This window comes from Diabrotica undecimpunctata, chromosome 1 (assembly GCF_040954645.1).
Source record: "Diabrotica undecimpunctata isolate CICGRU chromosome 1, icDiaUnde3, whole genome shotgun sequence".
In the NCBI taxonomy this organism is placed as follows: domain Eukaryota; kingdom Metazoa; phylum Arthropoda; class Insecta; order Coleoptera; family Chrysomelidae; genus Diabrotica; species Diabrotica undecimpunctata.
The window spans coordinates 4242600-4265085 of record NC_092803.1 but is presented as its reverse complement, the minus strand read 5'-3'; the positions used below and the strand labels follow the sequence as shown (position 1 = coordinate 4265085).

At 34.7% G+C, this 22486-nt stretch overlaps 1 protein-coding gene across 1 annotated transcript in view; it reads right to left on the bottom strand.

The window, feature by feature from the left end:
* LOC140444334 (vascular endothelial growth factor receptor 1-like) overlaps positions 1-22486 on the bottom strand; it is a 96313-nt gene that overhangs the window by 32912 nt on the left and 40915 nt on the right. Inside the window, exons 12-18 of the mRNA XM_072536086.1 lie at positions 18843-19019; positions 17008-17157; positions 13651-13775; positions 13222-13384; positions 10376-10482; positions 6451-6601; positions 5936-6160 (exon numbers count right to left, since the gene is read on the bottom strand). Of these exons, the coding sequence (XP_072392187.1) occupies positions 5936-6160; positions 6451-6601; positions 10376-10482; positions 13222-13384; positions 13651-13775; positions 17008-17157; positions 18843-19019 (1098 nt within the window). The remainder of the gene's footprint in view (positions 1-5935; positions 6161-6450; positions 6602-10375; positions 10483-13221; positions 13385-13650; positions 13776-17007; positions 17158-18842; positions 19020-22486) is intronic.

Genomic DNA, 22486 nt, shown 5'->3' with positions numbered 1-22486 from the left:
TATATCAAAGTCACCCATTGATGTGAGGTCACTTTGATACCCCGCTTTAAAATAGCTTAGCCGATGTATAAAAGCTGTAGTAATATCAAAGTCAGCCAATTTTTTAATCGATCAAGCCAATTTTTAGATATTTCAATTTTAATTTGGGGGATGACTTTGATAGCTGCTACACACACAATAATTAGTATATAATTAATGATTCTAGAATTAGCTAATACTTTATTGAGTAAAAAACATTTTAGCAAATTAGAAAAACAATATAAAATAGTAAAAAAAAGTCAAAAAAATATATTATGAAAGGCAAACAAAATAAGTTATTTTTCTTTAACATCAACTCTGTCAGGAAATATGCATTTCGTTGCTGTTTCATTTGTTTCAACTGATGGGGTCTTCAGAATTGCTAAGATATCAGCGAAAGGAGCATTAAAAACGTCGGTCTCCACAACTTCAAAATGTTTATGGGTTTCATCCAGTGATTTAAGTCCAATGAGTTCGTATTCGCCAAAAGGTAATTTCTCTCGTATCCTTCCGGCATATACGTAATTTATATATTTTCGTTTACCTGACATAATTTTTACAAGCACATAAGTTCCAACATTCAATTCAGCAAGAGATGGTTTTGTATTCATCTCATCTTCATATGATTGGTTCTCCACAGAATTTTCATTTTCAATTTCATTTTTTTTACTTCGACGTTTAGTAACTTCTATCTCGGACTTTTTATTTATCAAATGGTCTGTGAGGCTGTCGTTAATCAGAGGTTCTACATAATCAACATCATGGTTGATTGTTGCTATTTTACTTAAGACTTTCTTCAAAACTCTCTTAATTGCACTTTCTTCACAATCTCCACGTTTGTGCTCACTTTTTGCAATTGTCTGATTCATTAATTCCAAGCATTTTTTTAATAACGAAGGAAATTGATCTTTAGGTACACCAGTAATCTTTGGGTGTCGCAATTTAAATTCCGTCAAAATCTTTCGCCAAGAAACTTTCATGGGTTTAAAAAACGATACATCCAAAGGCTGGCATATGTGTGTTGAATTACGGGAAAGGCAAGAGCAAATTCAATATTGTGCAATTCACACAGTTGTTTTACATGATCTGAAAAGTGAGACGCCAAGTTGTCACCGATCATAAATTTTTAACCTTCCAGCCGTCTTGCGTGTGGTAATAATATGGTCTCAGACCAGTCTGTAAAACAAGTTAAATCCATCCACCCATTTTTTGTTCGGTTATATCTAGCTCCTCTTGCGCAACATCCACTACTACAACAAGAAGAGCCATGTGGATCCCCTAATGTCCACGCATTCCACATATGTTCGCTGCGATATATTGTATAAGGAGGGAGTAGTGTGCCATCAGCAGCACCGCCCATCATTATTAATATGACGGCTTTACTATGATTAGAAATTTGCTCTGGGTATTTGGTCCCTCTTCTATATAGCAATCTTTCTTTTCCCCGGATCATCACTAACGTTGGTTTCATCGTAATTAAAAACGTGCGATGGAGGGCAATTTGAGAGAGTTGTTCTTAAATTATTGAAATATGATTATATCGTTTCTTTTGTGACACCTGCCCGAGCTCTAGTAATGTTAGACGCAAGTCGTTCAGACATTTGCTGACTATGCCTCTCTAAAAAATGGGTTACCCAGTCGTTACCAGGATTTACCCCGTTTTTAAATTTAGAAATAATTTTTCCAGTTCTTTCTAAATAACTCTTAGTAAAAAGTTGTACATCTAACGTCGATAATGGAAATCCCCAATCGGCACATTTGACAATGCAGGACACGATTGATTTTTCCTACAGCGCCGACAACGCAGTTTGGCCTCCTGGTTTCTTCCCATGCTTTCCTTTGTATTTATTATATAAAGTACCATACGGAATTTTGAATTTTTCTGAAGCGGCTTTAACAGACAAGTTTCCGTTTACTATTTGAAGCAGAGCATGTTCAAGAGTTTCGTCAGAGAAGTTCTGGTAGCTTCTTGATCCCAACTTTCGTTTAGTAACTCACGGCATTTTGGCTTTATATATAGATAATGATGAAAACCTGAAATTAATTAACGGTTTGAAGTTTTATTAAGAAAATTATACAAAGAAATAAAATATCAAAGTCACCCCGAAAAATGTATCAAATTGACCCCGGAGAAGAAATCATATAATTTAATGAAGTAGTCACGGAAATAACTTAGGTTAATATTTTAAAATATTGACAGTTAAACAAATTAAGGCAACACAAAATTACCTGAAATTGTATGGTGAGAGCTGTATGTTTAAATTTAGTTACACAATCTAAAATCTTCACATTAAAATAAAAACTTCAACAGTGAATTTATAAGAGTGTACTTTTGATATTCGTCAAAAACGCCTTCCGCTACAGTTATTCAACATGTGCACTGAAATTAAGTTCAGACAACCACCATAACAGATGAAACATTTCGGTTGCATACTCTCTTGAAACAAAATATTCATGTTCTATCAAAGTCATCCCATTCTACGGTATATCGAATCACCATGTATTTTAAACCAATATTAATTTCTTTTAAAGAAGCTTGTCATTGTTGCGAAGAATAAAGCTTTTTATTGAAAGTTAACAAACCGATAAAACAATCAGATAACACAGCTCGGTACGTTATAGCTTATTTGTTTTAGTTGTAAATTAAACGAAATTAAACAAATTGCGTTCAAAAACAAAAAATATGTCTTATATAGGGTTAACGCATGTAGAAAGGGGAAAGATTATTGGTCTTGTGGAGCAAAGAATATCTCAGAGGCACATAGAGGCAGTGGTAGGCGTAACACAGGGCGTTGTGTTAAAAACTAATGCTAGGTATCAGGCATTAGTAACGCTTAAGAATGGACTAGAGACTAGGACAAAGTTGCCAAAAAGTAGCAATGGCTCGCCACGATCGTTTTATTATTGTCCAAGTTGCCAGAAGAGACCAAACAATTTATCACTCATAGCTCCAATATACTTTTGGAAGCTACAGTTGTAGGGTAGTTAAAGGCAAAAAAACGCACCTCATTTAAATTCGCCGCTAATGTCCAGTTAGAACCGATTTTAGTTAAAATGTGTTAAAATAGATATGTGTTGTTCCAAGTGTAAAGCTGATTCAAGGCGTTGTTTACAAACTATGAGGTAAATATAATGTTTTACTATTGCACTGTAATATTGGCATAACAACCTTAATTTGTGATAAAATTAAATTGGCATCATTTTTCATTGCATTAGTTTATTCAGGTGTTTTGGCTTGATTTTAGGTTATTATGTTAAGAGTTTTCGATTGAGGTTAGGTCCTTCAAATTTTAGCAGATGGTTTGGTCAATGTTCCGAATGGGGCTAAAATACGTGAGAGATGTGGGACAAAACTGCGAATGCGTATTTTTCCCCATTATCATAAATTAATTTCGTTTCTACTAATTTTGAAATGAAATATTCAATTCATCTAAACCTTGGTTTCCGTTTTCCAAAAACTACAAAAGAAATCAGACCGCAAGCCTTTGACAAAAGTTATTTTGTGCGAAGCTCGTGAACTTATTAATAATGGCATTTCTATACGTTCGACAACAAAAGCTGTAGAATTTCATGAAGCGACACTACGCAAATATTGGAAAAAGGAAATGTCTTTTCTTTTTTTTGTATCCAGTCTTTAGGCAGATTTAAAACAGTTCTAACCCAGATCCAAGAAAACGAAATAATTCAGCAGTGCAAAGAACTGGACAAAAGATTTTATGTTTATATTACATATTTACTTTTATTGTGTAAGAAACCGTATTGAGCATCCATTTTCACCCGTAAATCAGTTAGCTGGTTAGGACTTCACTAGATCTTTAATGAAAAGAAACCGACTGTCTTCACGAGGTTCACGAAAAACAAGTATTGCTAGAACCATGGGCTTCAATAGAGTGCAACTAGCTCAGTATTTTTAAATTTTGGAGAACACTATAAAAAAATATAGGTTACCTCCCAACCGTATCTATAACGTCGATGAAATGGGCATAAAGACAGTCCCAAACCATCTGCCCAAACATGTTGCCCCTGTTGGAAAGAGAGATGTAGCAAAAGCTGTAGCTGCCGAACAAGGACAAATAATTACGGCTGTTGACTGTATGAGTGCAACTGGTCACCATGAACACTCCCACGTTTATCAAGTACCCGAAACATTTTAAAAAACATACAAGTCCAACAGAGAAGAACCCTGTTCGTTGATTCTAGATAATCATGTATCGCATACAAATCTTTAAGCAGTAACATTTGCAAAAGGTAATTTCATTCATTTATTAAGTCTGCCACCACATAGCAGCCATAAGACCCAGCCACTCGATCGAGCATTTTTCAAACCATTAAAAGCTTATTATGAGAGCGTCGCTGACAGCTAAGCCAGTTCCCATCCAAAACAGGTTCTCTCCAATTACTATATAGCTGGTCTCTTTTCTACAGCATTTACAAAAACTGCTACTGTAGATATAGCAAGAGAGAGCTTTCGGTCTTCAGGAATTTACCCACTGGATAAAAATATTTTTTCGGGCGTAGATTTTATGCCAGCGGAAGTAACAGAGCAAGATTTAGATAAAGATTTAGACGATTAAGGTCATATTTTTTTTCAGTTTCAGCAAGAAGAAGAAGAAGAACTTGTTACTGGTGCGATAGAGCTCCAGCCGTCATCAAAATCAGAACAGTCAGTAATTTCACCTTCAAATATTATTCCCTTCCCAAAAATTAAGATGAAAAGAAAACGAACCAGGAAAAGTTTGAAGTCAACCCTACTAACATTGACACCTAATAAGAAGCGACTTTTAGAAGAACAAGAAGAAAAGAAGGATGCAGAAAAATTGAAGGGAGGAAAGCATTACTGCAGAATCAAAACATCAGATCTCAAAGTTCTGAAGTTCGTGTTGTCAAAAGGAAACTTTTCGACGAATCATCCTCTGATGAATCAGTAGCACTCTCCTACCAAGAAAGTATTGATTTTTGTGACACTCATTGTCCCGATAACACTGAAGAGCAAGACATTGATGTTGTACCAAGTATTTTACCTGATGACTTTGTCGTAGTGAAGGTTTAAAAAAAAATCATACAGATTATTTGTCGCCAAAGTCTGCCAAATAAATGATGATGGTTATGAAGGCGTATATTTTAAACGACTGCCCACAAGATTTCGTTTTCATGACACAACGGAAGATGCCTTTAGTCGAAAGGACGATATTGTTTTAAAGCTTTTAAAGCCAATAAAAACCAGCTCTTTCAGATTGTCAAATTCAGTAGGATTCTACTGCTACTTTTACCACAGGCTTGTTCCATCCCTTGTAAGGGAAAAAAACAGAAAACATCGATTTGCCAAGAATCTCAACGCTCAGGGTCCACGTCTCACACCCATACATGAGCACCGGTCTAATCACCGTTTTATATATTTTAATCTTTGATGTTCGTGTTAGGCTTTTAGATTTAATAGTATTGTGGAGGCTGTACATGTACATACATCTGTTTGCTGCCTAAATTCTTCCTTTAATCTCTTCCGCGATATCGTTATCTGCAGTGATTGTTGCTCCGAGATATTTAAAACTCTCCACTCTTTCTATTGTCACATTTTGCCGGACAAAAGGTGACAAAAAAATTCAGTAATCTAAAATATAATTGTATTTTAAAACACACTTTAAGGCAGTTAAAACTGAAAAATACTGAAAAAGTGTGAGTGCTGATAAAAATATAACAAAAGTGTGAATTGTAAAAATTTAGGTTTTTTGAGATACGCCCTTTTGGCAAAGGAGGGCAGTATTATATTGTTCAGATTTTTTGGGACACGAAATAAAAAATTGCACAGTGTAGGGTTAATATGGTTCTAAAGTGTTTTTTATTTATTGCGTTAAGTTTCAATTTATTGCGAATTTAAACTTTTTTCAATAAAAAAATCGATTGAATTTGAACAACTTACTTTTATTAACATTTTTGGTACAAGCTCCAAGTAAATTCACGACGTTGAGATGCTTTCCTAGATGTGCCATGATTTTTAACTCCGATGCCAGAGCTTTTAAGTACGTGTTGTCCGTATTCTTCTGAACCATCTTCACAGCCACTGTTGTCACTGCTTCTCCTTCTACTATGCACTTAGCTTCTCCTTTAAGAACCACACCAAATGCTCCGGAACCCAACTGTTTTCCTAAAAAATATATTTGAAGATATTTTTAGTGGATTACATAATATAAAAATGTTATAACATAGTGTGCGTTTGTGTGTATCTTGTAAAAACTAGGTAAAATATGGGTTTTACATTAACGTATATACATGTAACGTAAATTTGAAAATAAGCTTCTTCTGAACTGTTTTAAAGAAAAATCATGAAGATCTTAGCAGTTTTAATATAGCAACTAAATAGATGGAAGACTGGAAATAGGGTACAGCCAGAACACATAGATACTCTTGGTTATTGTCTATTTATGTTTTACCTACCCAGTTTCAGTTGTTCTACTGGAAACTCCCATTTTCGATTATAAGGTAATAGTTCCGCCTGGTCGTCAATGCCAAGTTCGGGGTTTATATTTTCAACAGCGCCCTTCTCGAAATAGGCTAGTCCCAGAATCGCCATTTCTCGCTTCAATCTCTGTAAAATTTCATTATAATTTTATTTAATTAAACTACAAGGTGATTGTTTGTGAGTTCCAATTAGACGTTTTTAAGAAATTTAATATAATTAATATCTGATAATTTATCATCAGGGTTTTGAATATGTTTAAAATAAAGTGGGGTTAAAGGAACTACAATGTTAAAGGGGGTTTTATCGTTTCATATAGTTAATGGATACCCACATATGAAAAAACTGCGAAATGCTACTAGGTAAATGGGTGCGTTTTTGAGAAAGAGATGAATTATTAGTCCCTATGCACACTATGGGTGCATATGAATGAATTCTATTTATATATATATATATATATATATATATATATATATATATATATATATATATATATATATATATATATATATATTATTGTGATATTTAAAGTCTTGGTGCGCCAAGCAATAATTAGCTAATTAATTTTTTTTGATTAATTAAAATTATTTAAATGATATGATTATGACTCTATCACAATTTTTAATTCTTTTATCTCAGGGTTAAATTCGTGCTTCAATATCTATGCTATTACATGTGAAAGGTAAGGTCCAGAGAATACCGGAATAATAAAAAACACATATGATCTAACACTATAAATATTGAAATAAAAATAATGAAATAATTCACACTCAAAAGTTTTCAATAAACAAATCTCATATAAGGATTCTCAAAATTTTGTTCTCCGTACGTGAACAATCAAAATTAATGGTACAAACAATATTAATTGAAATCTCAAAATCCCAAACTATTCTAACTCTCCTAATCAAAATATTTATATCCTTTCTAAATTACGTGTAAAAATTGTGTTATCAATAAAAGAAAAAAAAACTGCAGAAAACAAAAATATCTCTCTCTGATGATGAGTGGTCCAAATCCTTGTTCCTTGTAGACTATATTATCTCCTCTCAACCGCTCCCTATGTAATCAGCAATCTTACACAGATTGTTGCAAGTATATCGTCCTTAATGATCTCCTTCAAAAGCACAAATCATTCAAATTATGATAGCCTTTCTCCTCTCGATAAACTGAATCTCTCGTTGGCCTGAGTGAAAAATGACTCTTGGAATATCTTCTCTTTACGATAAACTGAATCTCTCGTTGGCCTGAACAGTGACTCTTGGAATATAAGTAGAGAAATATGACTTACAATATTTTGCTGCTTCAGCTTCTGTCAGATACACTAACTCCACAAAAACTCACTAACATTCAACACTACTGCTTGCTACATTTCAGGAACCGCCAGAGAACAATCACTGTTCGTCTTACAGACTTGGAAACCAACTGATTATATCTTTCTCTCTCCTCAATCTCGCTAAACTTTTTCCTACATACTTATCCCACCTTTTTCAATCTCCGCCAATCAAAACTCGTCACAATTCCCCCATTTTTTCATTTCGATAACAAACAACTAGTGTTTGGTATTAACTAGTGATAAAGGTAATGCCATAGTCCTTATGATGAGAGAGCAATACATTATTCTGAGCCATCAACTCTTAGATGATAGCAAATACTATCAACCACTTCTTCGCAATCTCACTTCAACCTACACTAACAAAGTCAACCGATAGTTTACTGAACTTAAAAACAATAAAATTATTAACGAGAAACTAGCGAAATCCCTCCATAATTACAATGGCTATGCTCCTTGATTTTACTGTCTCCCCAAAATTCACAAGCCACAACTGAGTATGTGACCCATAAATTATCGTCAATAAATGCTCCGAACACGAATATAGCTCAATTTCTAACGAACATTCTTTCACAAGCATACAATTATAATAATGACTTCAACAGAAGAGATTGTTTCCAGTTCAGTAAATTTATTAATAATTATTAACTACCCAGAGGCTTTGTTTTAGTCAGTTTTGACGTAGTATCCTTGTTCACAAATCTTCCAGTTTCCAGTGTATTAACTTCTCTCCGCAACCATTGGAATCAAAACTTTTTCCGAATTATTAAAATTAATTTTTGACACCAATGATTTAATTTTCAATGACAAATAATATTATCGTCAAATTTTTGGAACTCCTATGGGATCCACGATTTCTCCTATTCTCGTCAACCCCGCCGGACAAGACGGTAGACACCTTGTCAGCTTTTAACTGCTTTGATCCTTACCTACAATTTACATGTGAATTTGAGGTTGATAACAGTATCCCGTTTTTAGATATGCGAATTATTCGCATACCTGATAACAGATTAGTCACTAGCTGGTACAGAAAAGAAATGGCTGTCAACCGTTTCTTAAATTACCATTCGACACACCTAATCAGATATAAACTTAACCTGGTACAAGCCCTCGGCCTTAGAGTACACACATTGACACACCCGTTGTACAAAGAAGAATCTCTCAATCTACTGAAGTCCATTCTCATAGATAACTCCTATCCCGTATCCATCGTCAATAAATTTTTAAATTCTAAAAGCTATGGGTAGTCCACTACTGAAGCACTTAACGGGCTAACATTAGCGTTCATTTCTAATAAAATACAGATGAATAATTCCTCTGTCACCTCTGAACAAACCACAAAATATGCTTTGTTCCCGTTCTTCCCACAGATGACTAAGAAGCTTAGCAAACTTTTTAAAAACTTACCTGTCAAAATAGCCTTAAAAAATACCAGAACCTTAGCAAAGTTATTTTCAAAGACAAAAACTCCATTGGCCCCTCAAGAACAAACTAATGTCGTCTATTATATACCCTGTGCACAGCGTAACTCCTGCTACATTGGCCAGATCAGCCGCTCAAACGACACAGACCAACTGTTTTAACTGACAAGAACCACGTGTTCAAGTCGAGCAAAGAAATATGTTGCTCTTTAAGTATTAAATTTTTATCCAATGTCATCGACCTAGAGTCTCATTAGAATTCAAATTTGGAACAATGTAAAACCATATATTGATGTTACAGCTACAATTTTAGTGTTAGCTTCAATTACAAAAGAAGGCACTGAAGATGATCTGATCTAGATCTAAAACGTCACGTTATGCTCTTGTATAAATTTTGACGACACTTTTAAAAAGTTTTAATTATATTTTTTATAACTAAATACAAATGTGAAGTGTTTTACTTATGTATAAGTTTTTAAACGATGGTATACAGCCAACTACTGAGATTTTCCCATTAATTTTTATCCATATTATCATTATCGAGATTTAGCCACATGGCTCACACTCCCTCTAAGGGGAAAATTTACTCATCCCAGATACCTACGGTATTAAAAATACATCTGAAGAACAAGCTTTAAAAAGAGCAGAAAACGTGTAATTGCCTAGAGAAAAATTCCTAACTTTCTATCTCTATTATTTCAGATTTGCCTGCTAGTGGATTAATACTTCTTATGTTTATTCAAGTCCCATAGGTCTGTTCAAAAGCATCTGAGAAACCGTGTACTTCAAGAAAAATATAATTCTTCTATTTGATATGACGTAATATTTGAAGATTATTAATTGAAAAAAGGTTCATGTTTGATTGTCATCCATTCTGGTGAATATTAATAGAAATTGATTGGTCCCACTCTAATTGCTCAACACAATTTTTTTGAATAAAATTTAAGGCTTAACGATACATGGTCTTAACAAATCCAAAGGATCGAATATTTTGGACAGAATAGAGCTCTTGCTGACCAAACTTGAAGTTCAGAATCACAGAATTCTGCCTTCTATGAAAATAATAACATAAATTTATTTCCGGAAGATAAACGTATTTTTAAATAACTAATAATAATTCCAATTTTGATCGATTACTTAAAATGTACTTACTCTTTCCTTTCTAACTTTCAATAAAAGAAAAATTCCTACGCAGATTAAAGCGATGAAAAGTAATAGTATGATATAAATCAGCCAATCTCGTCTTGGTCCAGGAGCATCTAAAAAGACGTTAGTCAATCAGTTATATTTTGCTTATCTAATATTTATTCTACATATATTTTAAAGAAATCAATCATAACGTTTCCTCGTCCAAATTTTTTATATACTACAGGAAGACGAAAAAAGAAAGAACAAACAAGCGAGACAGTTCTTCAAAGGAGTTTCAGATATCAAGACCAGGTACTAAGCAAGAACAAGAAACTTCCTTCAAAACGACAGCGGGCAGCTTATCACTGATGACAACGCAATCCTAAAAACCTGGAAGGAATACTTCTATCAACTATTGAACGACCAATCTAGAAGAAATACATCAAATATAGAGGTACATACAGCTGAAATAGAAGACCAATACCCGACATACGAAGAAGTAATACAGGCAATTAAAAAACTTAGAAATAATAAGACACCAGGTAGCGATGGTATACCCGCAGAGTGCTTAAAACATGGAGGAGAAGGGTTGTACACTTATATATACAAGCTAATTCAAGACATTTGGCGAGAAAAAACAATGCCAGATGAATGGAAAGAAGAGGTTATTGTACCAATACACAAAAAAGGAAACAAAAAGCAATGTACTTACTACCGGGGATTAATACTCCTAAACACCATCTACAAAATCCTTGCAAACATCCTGCTAGAAAAAACCAAAACATACACAGAAGGAATCGTTGGAGATTATCAATGCGGATTTAGACCGGGCCGCTCTACCATTGACCAGACATTCACAATAAAACAAATAATGGAAAAATGCTGGAAGTTTGATAGTAAGCTTCATCAGATGTTTATAGATTTTAAACAAGCATTTGATAGCGTATGCAGGGCCAGACTGTACACAGCGATGCAGGAACTTGGCTTTCCAAAAAAAACTAGTCAGGTTGATACGGATGTGTATGGAACGGTTACGATGTAAGGTGAGAGTTGGACAACACTACTCGGAGACATTTGAAATAAACAATGGACTAAAACAGTGAGATGCACTTTCACCATAACTCTTCAACTTAGCTCTGGAACACATAATCAGAAGTGCAAGAATCGAAAAACCGAATAAAGTATTTCATCGAGAAGGACCAAACTTACTACTGGCATTTGCAGACGATATCGATCTAATAGGAAACACACGATTAAGGATGAAGGAGACTTTCGTGAGGTTCGAGAAGGAAGCAGAGAAGATGGGGCTCCAAATCAACGAAAACAAGACGAAATATATGTATATGAGCCGCAATAACCAAAGCAAAGGCAGAATGGGTCAGAATATCACCATCGATGACTTTAACTTTGAGTTTTGATAAAATCGAAACAACTACGAAGATACAGCTCTATAAAACAATCATACGACCCGTTGTGATGTATGGAAGCGAAATGTGGACGATACTAAAGGCAAACGAAGGGAGACTATGTGTTTGGGAAAGAAAAATAGTAAGGAATATCTTTGGCCATGTGCTGGATAAAGCATCAGGACAATATAGGATAAGAACTATCAAAGAGCTCGAAGAACTTTACCCAGACGCCAACATCATAAAAGAAATAAAGTCCAGAAGACTCCAATGGACAGGACACCTCAGAAGACATTCTGACGAACGAACAGTAAGACTGGTGTGGGAGGCAGTCCCAACTGGAAGGAGACCACGCGGACGACCTCGTCTCCGGTGGCGAGATAATATAGCAGGAGACCTAAGCATTATGGGCGTGTAGAATTGGATGGAGCTTGCTCAAGACAGAAAACAGTGGAGGCATGTTGTCGAGTCGGCTAAAACCCACGAAGGGTTGTAACGCCATGGAGTAAGTAAGTAGTAAGACGAAAAAATGCAGTTTTCTTCTTTCTCTTTATAAGCAATTCTGCTCGTTCATTGGCGAATTAATATCCCCGTGGAAGGTCGTCACTCCATCTTTTGCGCGGTCGTCCGATACTTCTTCTGCCGATTGTAGACCTTTTGCTATTTTGACAACACGGGTCTCCTTCATACTGCGTATCTGGTTATTCCATTCTTTTTTTCTATTTTGTGTCCATTTATTTATACACTGTACATTACATTTTCTTCTGTCTTCACTTCTCTTTGGATCCCTCAGCGTATTTCCTGTATTTCTCCTCAGTACTCTCGTCTCTGCCGTTTCTAGTAGCCTTTGCGTTGTGATTGTGTCGGGTCTTAATTCTGAGGCGTATGTCATTCTTGGTCTTACACTGGCTTTATAAATTCTTGACTTCATCCCAGTGTTAATATGTCTGTTTCGCCATATAGTGTTATAAAGGCATCCTGCCAGTCAATTTGCTTTTTGTACTTGACCTCTCACTTCTTTCTCCAGTTATCCATAACAAAACATAAAAAAAACATAAATAAAGTTTATATTTTTTCGAGTACCAAATTGGCTCGGTAGTGGAGGAACTCTTCACCTGTCGGCCTGGCGAGAAAAAAGTCGCTGCTCAAGAAACTTAAAATCACGCTGCTCGGAAAAATTTATCATATTTTCGTTAAATATGGCTCAATTTCGTTCTTTTTGTATCTGGGATAACAGAAAATTTTGTGAATGGGCGATATTATTTTTGGCTGAGATTAAAACTTAAGTGACTATTGACATTTTTTTTTTCATATAATATATTTTTTATACTCTTTAAATAAACTAATACTACTAATCTATTCATTGTCCTTTATAACGTTGTGGTGACTTTAAAATGTCATTAATTAATGCTCAAAATAATTTATTTTTGTCAGCTTGGAATAAAATACTATTAATAAACTTACTTGAAAACACTAGCTTCGCTTCTCTTGAATCTCTTACATATTTGTATACAGCTTCGCATTTGTATTGGCCAGCATCCGTGATTTTAGTTTCATTAAATCTAAGGGTCTGTCTTCCATCCTCGAACACTATACGAGGATCATTTGGTACGAATGGTACGTTGTCCTAAAGACATCAGTTAAAAATGTTTAAAAATAATGTCAAAACGTTTTTATTATGGACATATAAAATAGGCACGTTTTTAAATTGTACTTTGGTAGCAGTTTATTAAGTATTATATGTAATAAAATTGCTTGATTTACGAGTAAACATTTAAAAAAGTTGTACTTCAAAAAATATAGCGAATTATGTGAATCACTTTATAATTAATAGAGTCATTAGCGTTGGTAGATGCAATAAGAGATAGTTCAAGAGATAATCAATATACTCACTTTATACCAATTTATTTTGGGTTTTGGTACGCCTATGACTGAGCAGTACATCATAATGGGGTTAGGAAAATCTCGCTCCATCTCTCCTTTCATATTTGTATCGATAATTTTAGTATTTACAGGATCTAAAATAAGTTCTAGTCTGACTTTTTAGCAATTTGTAATTGCCGATTGTATTCAAACTTGTTGTTTATATACTTTGAATAAATCGGGTTGCTTAGTGACGTCTGCAATGTATTTAATAAGAGAAAGATTAAATCTGTAAGACCTTAATTCATTATTAAACCATTGCACGAGTATTTTTTCAGCTGTTTCTTGTGGTTTTTTTGTAGAAAATGCTTTAATACTAAATTGTTATAAGTTTCAGTAAGAATGACTGTTAGAAAATCAGGATCATTATTAATATGATAGAAAAAGTCCATATTTGTACTAGCTAGCGCACGTTTAAGCTTCTGTAAATCAGAAGAAGAGTAATCAACCGTTCAAATATTTGATTAGTGTCAACAACTATATGCTCAGAGTCAATAAATAAAAATTGAGCTCAATAGTCAGAAAAACAAGGTTCAAATACGCCCACCCTGTAGATATTTTTAGAAAAATTGGTCATAATGTTGTCGATGCAACTACTGGGCTGGGATGTGATTCTAGTATAATCGTTTACAGTTACTTTTAGACCAAAAGATGTTAATAGATTTTGAATATCAAAAAAAGGGTCAGATTTAATTTTAAAATTTATATTAAAATCACCAAGTATATATAACAAGCATAATAAACAGCATACTACGATTAAGATACTTGTCGGATAGATGGAAGATGGCTCATATGTGATCATGGTAGCAAAACCGGGAAAAGTGGTACCTTTCAACAGAAAGTATCACCCAATAAGCTTACTTTACTCATTAATCAAAATAGCCGAAAAAGTTATATCGACTAGACTCAAAGAAGAAACCGAGGCAATAGGCATTATTCCAGCAGAATAGTTAGATCTTAGATCAGAACATTCTTGCAAACTACAGGTACTAAGACTGACAGAGTACATAACAAAGGGATTTAATGAGAAAATGTACACAGATGCAGCTTTTGCCTTCTCGACGTTAGTAAAGCCTTTGACAGAGTTTTTGACTTTGACTTTGACTGCAGTTAAAAACGAACGAATGTAGTTACAGTGAGGCAATGACGCGTCTTCTTGCTTCATACCTAGCCAATCGAAAGTTTAAAGTTCGGATAGGGTCCACCCTGTCCGAGGTCAGAACCCTGAAAGCATAAGTGTCGCAGGGGGCCGCACAAATTTTAGATCACTGTTATCCTGTACGCGGACGATACCGCCGTAACAAAATAGCTGCTGGCCATATACAATGGGAAATAAACGAATTTCAAAGATAGTGCATAAAGTGGAAAATCGTATTAAATCCGGAGAAAACACAAGCTGCCATCTACCAAAAAGTGAGAGGCCTACCGGACAAAGAATTAAACATATCTATCAATCCCTAGAATGGACCAGTCAAGCTAAATATTTACAATAACAGTTGACAAAAAACTGAACGTGTGGAACAATCGATCACCAAAGCCGAGGCACTAAAAAGTCAACTCTCGTCATTAATAAGAAGGAGGAGCAAACTAAGATTTAAGATGAAAAGAGTGGCCAACAGCATAAATATGCCCTTATTAACGTATACCTCTGTCGCATGGGGAGATACCTGTAAATCAAACAGGAAAAAAATACAAACTACCCAAAATCACAAGATAAGACAGGCATTAGGAATACCTACATACGTACCTCTAAGGTACGCATACCTAGACAGGTCAGAAAAGGATCCTAAGATTGATGGACGAATGATCGTACGAGATCTTAAGCGGCCTCCGAAATCATCCATGCAAAAAACTAAGAGAGTTGACAGATACCGATGAATACGGACGGTATATAGACTGCCAAAACATCAAATTAAAGGATATAAGAAAGACCAAGACTAATGAAGTATGAGACTCCACATGGTAGTCAAATAAACTAAAATAGAAATACAGAAAAAATAGAGGTTAATCTTTGTATATGGGTATATTTTATAAAAACCCTAAAAGGGCTACATTAAAAACACGAACATTTTCGGAACAACAGTTCCATCATCAGGTTAAAATACCTAAAATAAGTATAGACCATTTAATTAAAGTAAACGTGGTTTTAAATTTTGACTAAGGTTAAAAAAGGCAAAATGGTTATACTTACAGGTTACCATGCCTGAGCCACCAAAATATTTGGGTAAATACCCTTTAAAATATATTGTGTTACCAAAGATAGTACATAATGTTGATAATATTATTTGATGTTTAATATTTTAATTAAATTTCAGGTAACATACACCCATGCTTTAGTGAGTTCCAGTGTCCGGAGAGTAAACCTCTTCAAACGGACTTCAGCTGGTAACTGATTGACAAGATACCCATGAACGGTGTCAAAAACAAAATGTCAGTGTACCATGAAACAGTATTAGTTAAACATAGGAAATACAGAGGTAAACCAAAAAATCCAGAACTATCATTATATATGACTATCACAGTTAATGGTTGACAAGTCCCTGGTGACAGGGTACGCAAAAAAAATCCTACCTTTGTCTTAAATCAACACTAGTTAATTAATTACTTCTTAATCTTAATCCCGTAAACTCACAATAATTAGTATAAAAGGCTTTTCAGGCCTTCTTAGGCTTGGGCTCTTCAGACAAGTCGAATGGAGACTGCTTTCGCGAAGTCTGAGCATCAAGATCATGTGCAACAAACATAGGTTGGTGACCAGAACTCTCGGATGCCCAGCTGGTGAAGAGAATAAAATTTTTTTTGCTAAATCGGCGGCTGAGTAACCAAGCACACACATATTTCGGACAGAGAGTCATCACCTTAAGTTGGTGGCTAAAACACACAAATTTTTTAGGAACCCCAGTCCCGTAGCCATGTAGAGTAACTTTAATAGAATCATTAATGTAAATAGGGACAAAAGCCAATATGTGTGCTACTCCTACAGTTAGGTGGCCTAACCACAGTCAAGAAAAACAGAGGATCTTCCACTACCCAGGACATCCAAAAATACGTTCACATCATAAACCTGCCCACGTAAGTCACACGCTAGGAAGGGGTGAAGGAGGTTCATTGACGTATTTTATTGCAATACACAAACACAATGAAATATTACCATTTTATGTAAATATTATATTAAAAATTAAAAATCTGGAAAAGTTTTTAATTGCTATAGAACAAGCTTGATTTCAAATTTGGTGTTCAAAATGTCAGAAGTTTACCTCAATACATTTGCTACATATTTTTAAGAAATTTCCTCTAGCCAAGAAGAATTAAAGGGTGCATACTTACCCACAATTGAAATTTTAACACCTTTGCTTTTAGATTCAGTAGGGGATCGTGCTACACATTTGTAAATTCCCGAGTCACTCCTAATGCTGTTATCTATTTCCAATATTGAACTGGTAGAATATGTGCCATTTTTGTTGGACAACTTAATTCCTAAAAGGATTGTAAATTATTTTTCGTTAGAGAAAGTATAGTTGTAAGTTTGTTTTTATAATTAAGTTAAGAATGGGCTCCAGCTACATCACATAATTTGTAAATTTAATGAGTCATATGAATTTGAAGTACAGTCAAACTCATTGTTCACAATAAAAGACATCAGCCGAGGATATGATATAGAGAATATAGATACATGGAATAGTCCACTGTTTGTTATTTTGAAAATTCTTTAGGGCGGGATTAAAAAGATTAAATTTATTTAGTTTCGAAACGGTCTCTGGACGGTCAATGTGTGTTTGAAAAATTAAGAAACTTTAATTGGTTTAATAGTTCTAAAAAAATATGGAATTTATTGGTCACAAAAAACAAGCAGAAAAAGCGCCAAGAAGAAGTAGCCATTATTAAAAGGCGGATAATATGCAACTTGAATTTAATGCATTTATATACAGTATGTCAATTTTAAAACTTACAATGGGCTATATCTCACGAACAGAAGCTAATATCTATGACTTTGTCTGAAATGGATGAAAACTCTGAAGATGCCCCCACCGAAGAAGAAATTAGAGAAGCCATTTCAAAACTGAAAAATAACAAAGTCCCCAGTTTGGACAATCTTCCTTCTGAACTCTTTAAAAATCGTGGTGACACCCTGTTTAAACACATGCATAAATTAGTAAATGAAATCTGGCAACGAAAGGAAACGCCCGTGGACTGGAAATTAGGTGTAATGTACCCTCTTCACAAAAAGGGAGATATGATGTGTGTGATAATTATAGAGGCATCACCCTACTTAACGTGGCATATAAAGTATTGTCCAACGTATTATACAGAAGATTGATCCCCTATGCTGAACAAATAGTTGGGAACTACCAGTGCGGTTTCCGACTCAATAAATCAACAACGGATCAAATCTTCACAGTCAGGCAGATTCTTGAGAAAACGCTTGAGTTCGGAGTCGACACCCACCACATATTCGTGGATTTCAAAGCCGCATACGACTCAGTCAACAGACAAAAACTTCTAGGGGCTATGGTGGAATTTCAAATGCCGCTTCATCTTGTTCAACTTCTACACTCACAGGCGTAGAGAGTGTAGTCAGAATCTAAAACGACTTTTCAAGACCCTTTCATTGTAAAAATGAACTGAGACAGGGAGATGGACTGTCTGTCGTGTCTCTTATTTATCCTTGCACTAGAAAAAGTAATTCGAGAGTGTCATATTAATACGAATGGCACCATCTTTAATAAATCTGTACAAGTGGTCGGATATGCAGATAACATAGACATTATTGCTAGGTCCACAGAATCTCTGATCGAAGCATTTCGATCACTAAGGGAGTCTGCACTGAGAATGGAATTAAAAATAAACACACAGAAAACCAAGTATATGTATTGTACTAGATTAGGCAACCAGATACCTAGATTATTAATTAATGATCTGGAACTGGAATGTGTGGACACCTTCGTCTAGCTGGGCTCGCTGCTGACCGAAGAAAACAATCTCAGCGAAGAAATTAAAAAAAGAATAGTGCTTGAAGATTATTCCGAAGAAGGCTTTGGCATATAACGAGCTGTAATGCCACTGATGATAATAGAGAAATATATAATATTATATAATAGAGAAAAACTTCTAAACTAACTTTCCTCTTACCGACTTTTAAGTCATTTCATTTTCATACTTACTTGCTGTTTCGTATATAGGTCGTCCATTTAGATTCCAACTAACTTCACTATAGTTGGACAAAGTTGCTGAACACACTACATGAATCTTTTCACCGAGTGCGTATGTAGCATTGTTCTGTGATTCGTCAACAATAACGCTATCATCATAACCGCTGATTGCAAACCCACCAGGTATGTCTGCAAATAAAACAAATAATAACTGTTTGGCATGTAAATATTTTTAAATATTTTGACACTTTTTTTTGGAAATGACACTTTGTGTTGTTTTTCAATGTTTTCAACTGCTAGTAGTCCAGTCTCAGAGACGAAAATGCCACTGAACGTCTAAAAATCATACGAACAAGCTAAATTTTTCCGAATACATTAATTTTGGGACTTCAAAAGGGATGCAAAAAAGTTTACCACTTTTGCCCCCGGGCTTACCCCTAAAACCCCATTCGCACGGGGATAAAAACGAAAAAAAATCAATTTACCTATTCTAAACAAAAATGTTTATAACCATTTTTTGTGTAGAATGAACCGTTCGCTTAGAAATAACGCTTGAAGCGACCGTCGTTGTCAGTTACGCGCGCGAAATCAATGTTTAATAAAATTTGTATCCGCTCGAAGGAAAAATTAGATACCTTTTGATTCAAGTGACCTATCGACAAATGTCGATATAAACAGCTTAAAACAACCTAACGTTCAACCAAAAGTCACAGAAAAATTTAATGAGGCGATAGCCGGTCTGTCTCCGGCTTCTGTACGCAATGTAGCTATTTTTCAATAATTTTAGTGTTTGTTTGTCCTTGTGTAGTGTAGTGTGTTGTACAATTATATGTTTATGACATTTTATTCTTGTCGGATAGGCCGCAATTGACGAAATGCCCCTGAAGATGATCTAGGGATCGAAAGTACTTGGGCAAGATTAAATTAAACTGTGCTCGATATATGCCTTTTATTTGATCAAAGTTCATATATGAGTCCGCTAGATGCAAAACTTTGTATTTACTGTATAAGTCAAACTGAGTTATTTGCAAAAAACTGATAAATTTTGCAAAAAACCTTAGACATAATAAATCGCACTTTTTTGTGATAGATAAATGCTTTATTGGGTAAAATTTTTTTCTTAGAAAAGTTATTGGGTTTGCTAGAAAAGGAAGAAAAATTTGAAAATACCGAGTTTTGCAAGTGAACTATGTAAATACAGATTTATGCAACTAACATTTGCAAATACATGATAATAGTCAACCATTAACGATATTAGTGGTTGTTATATTAGTCTGTTTTCTAAACCTAGTGTGTTAGGAATAAGGAAGAAAGCATGTGGAAGTAAACTTTTAGTGAAGTTTATTTTTATCCAAAGTACAAAAGGTATTACAAATTATAATATGTATATATTTATATTAATTCCTAAACTCTAAGTTCCTCTGGGTCCTCATCATCAATATGATCATTTTCTGCAGCACTCTCGTTATTATTTGCTTGTACGCCAGTATCTATAATTTTATAAAATTTGAGATCCGGCTGGTCTCTCCAATTTTCACCAAAATGGTTTCTAAGGAGAGTGCCTATGGACGATTTATCTCCTTTCAATGAACATCCAATCTGTTGTAACTTTGGTTTCAATAAAGAAATCTTTTTCCCTTTTCGTATTATAGACTTGCTGAACCCTATGTCAGAACGATAAAATATTTCCCCCCTTACCGTAGCCATATAATCTTTGTTCTTAGAAAATATAAATCGTTTCGTTGCATTACATTTAAAATGCCACTGGCAAGGTTTTTTAACAACAACGTCACTCGTCTTTCTCCAGTCTGATATCTGCCAGTCTTTACTAAGTCTCAGCACCTTTGAGTGTTTTCCAATTATGTCTTCATATTCTTTTCTGTTTATTACAACGTTCTTCTTTTTTATCTCCCTTTCTATCATACCGAAAATCCTATCTGGTGGCAAAAAGGAATGACCAACAACAGGAAACGTAAACTCCACTTCCTTGATGTGACCAGGTGCTTCATAAACCAACCAGTAGATTATCATAGACATCATCGTGCTATTTTTGTTCTGTCCACCACATCCATCTGCAAATAGGTAAACTTTTTCGATTTGATTTTTAAAGTTGAATTTTATGAGAATATCATGTACAGCAGAGGCAACAGCATTTGAATCTTTTGGATGTTCAAACTCCAGCCACACATATGACGTCACATTTGCAGAAGAAAGATGGGATTTCGAATTTCCAGCCACGATGGTGAAATTATAAAAATTTATTTGCTGTGAGAAATAAGCCGCCTGGTCGGGAAGCTTTGGCAAAGAAAGATTTTTTTGACAATCAAAAGAAAATATTTGTATGTTATGATTTGATTCATTTTTTAACAAAGAATAAAAGGCTTTAGCTCTTAACGTATGAACTCTCTGCTCTGTTATAACCTTTAACTTTTCTTCTTCTGAATTTTCTTTTCTCAAAATTTCCTTCGCTCTGAGACACGCAGAACAAGCATCTACTAAGGGAGTGCCGAATGATATGTTGTAGTGTTCATTAACGTATATGATAACTTTACGGAATGATGTAGATGACGTTGACAATACATTCTGTAAAGCTTTGTAAAATTCAGATCACATGGTAAATACAATCTAGTCGATCGTCCTCTATTATAATGACTCTCTGCACCGTTCAAACGCCCCATAAATGTTTGGATAGATAATTTTATTGGATCAAATCTACCTTTTGTTGTATCTCCCCCTCTTCTCTATTTTGGTATTTCACCCCGGATAACAAACGTTCTTACAACACGCTCTATTCTTTCAGAACTTAAATGAGTTATTCCAAGAAATGCTGTCTTGCATACTCTTAAAAGTCCACCCTCTACTGTAGGAACAAAATATTTAATTGAAATTCCATGTAGGTTTGTACCTGATCTCTTGGGCTTTTGACCTTCACAAAATTTCAGCAAAAAAATATCTTGTTTTATTTTGTCAGTTGTTGAATACAGATTATTATGGAAACGCTGAATGTCTCGCATCTTTAAATCTATACAACAATACACTTTCTTTGTATGGTTACAGGTGGGAAAACCGGGTAAATCCTTAGGTTTATGCCTAAAAATATTGACAATAAGTCCCAAACCTATCTAGTTAATTGTAGACACCTCTTACCTCTTTCCCTAAGTTTCATTACATTTCGTTTCCATTTTTCTGTTTGTACAACTCGTTTTCTCCCTTTTCCTTTTTCACAAGGTCTAATATGCACATGAAGATCCATAATGTTAATTATTTGCAATAAACTTGGTGTTTTTAGTACTCAAATAACAAACAGTGAAACCGGTAATGGCGAATGATGGAATAATTGACATGTGCACATGAGACGTGTCATGTGACTCAAACAATGTAAGCGATTGGCCAATTGCAATTACACAGTTATGCAACTGGCATAGGCTGACAAATACAGAGTTTTGCGTCTGATTCAAGATTTCTAATGCCTTTTTCTTAGTAAATACCTTACTTTGCTGCTGAATTTCTACATCAGCAGATAGCTATAACAATTTTTGCAAATACAGAGTTTTGCATCTAGCGGACTCATATAATGTGTTTAATCATTTTAAAAATTTAAAGCTCGAAGCAGATACCTTGAAAACCGTGGAAGAAACAACAGCTAAAGCAACAGT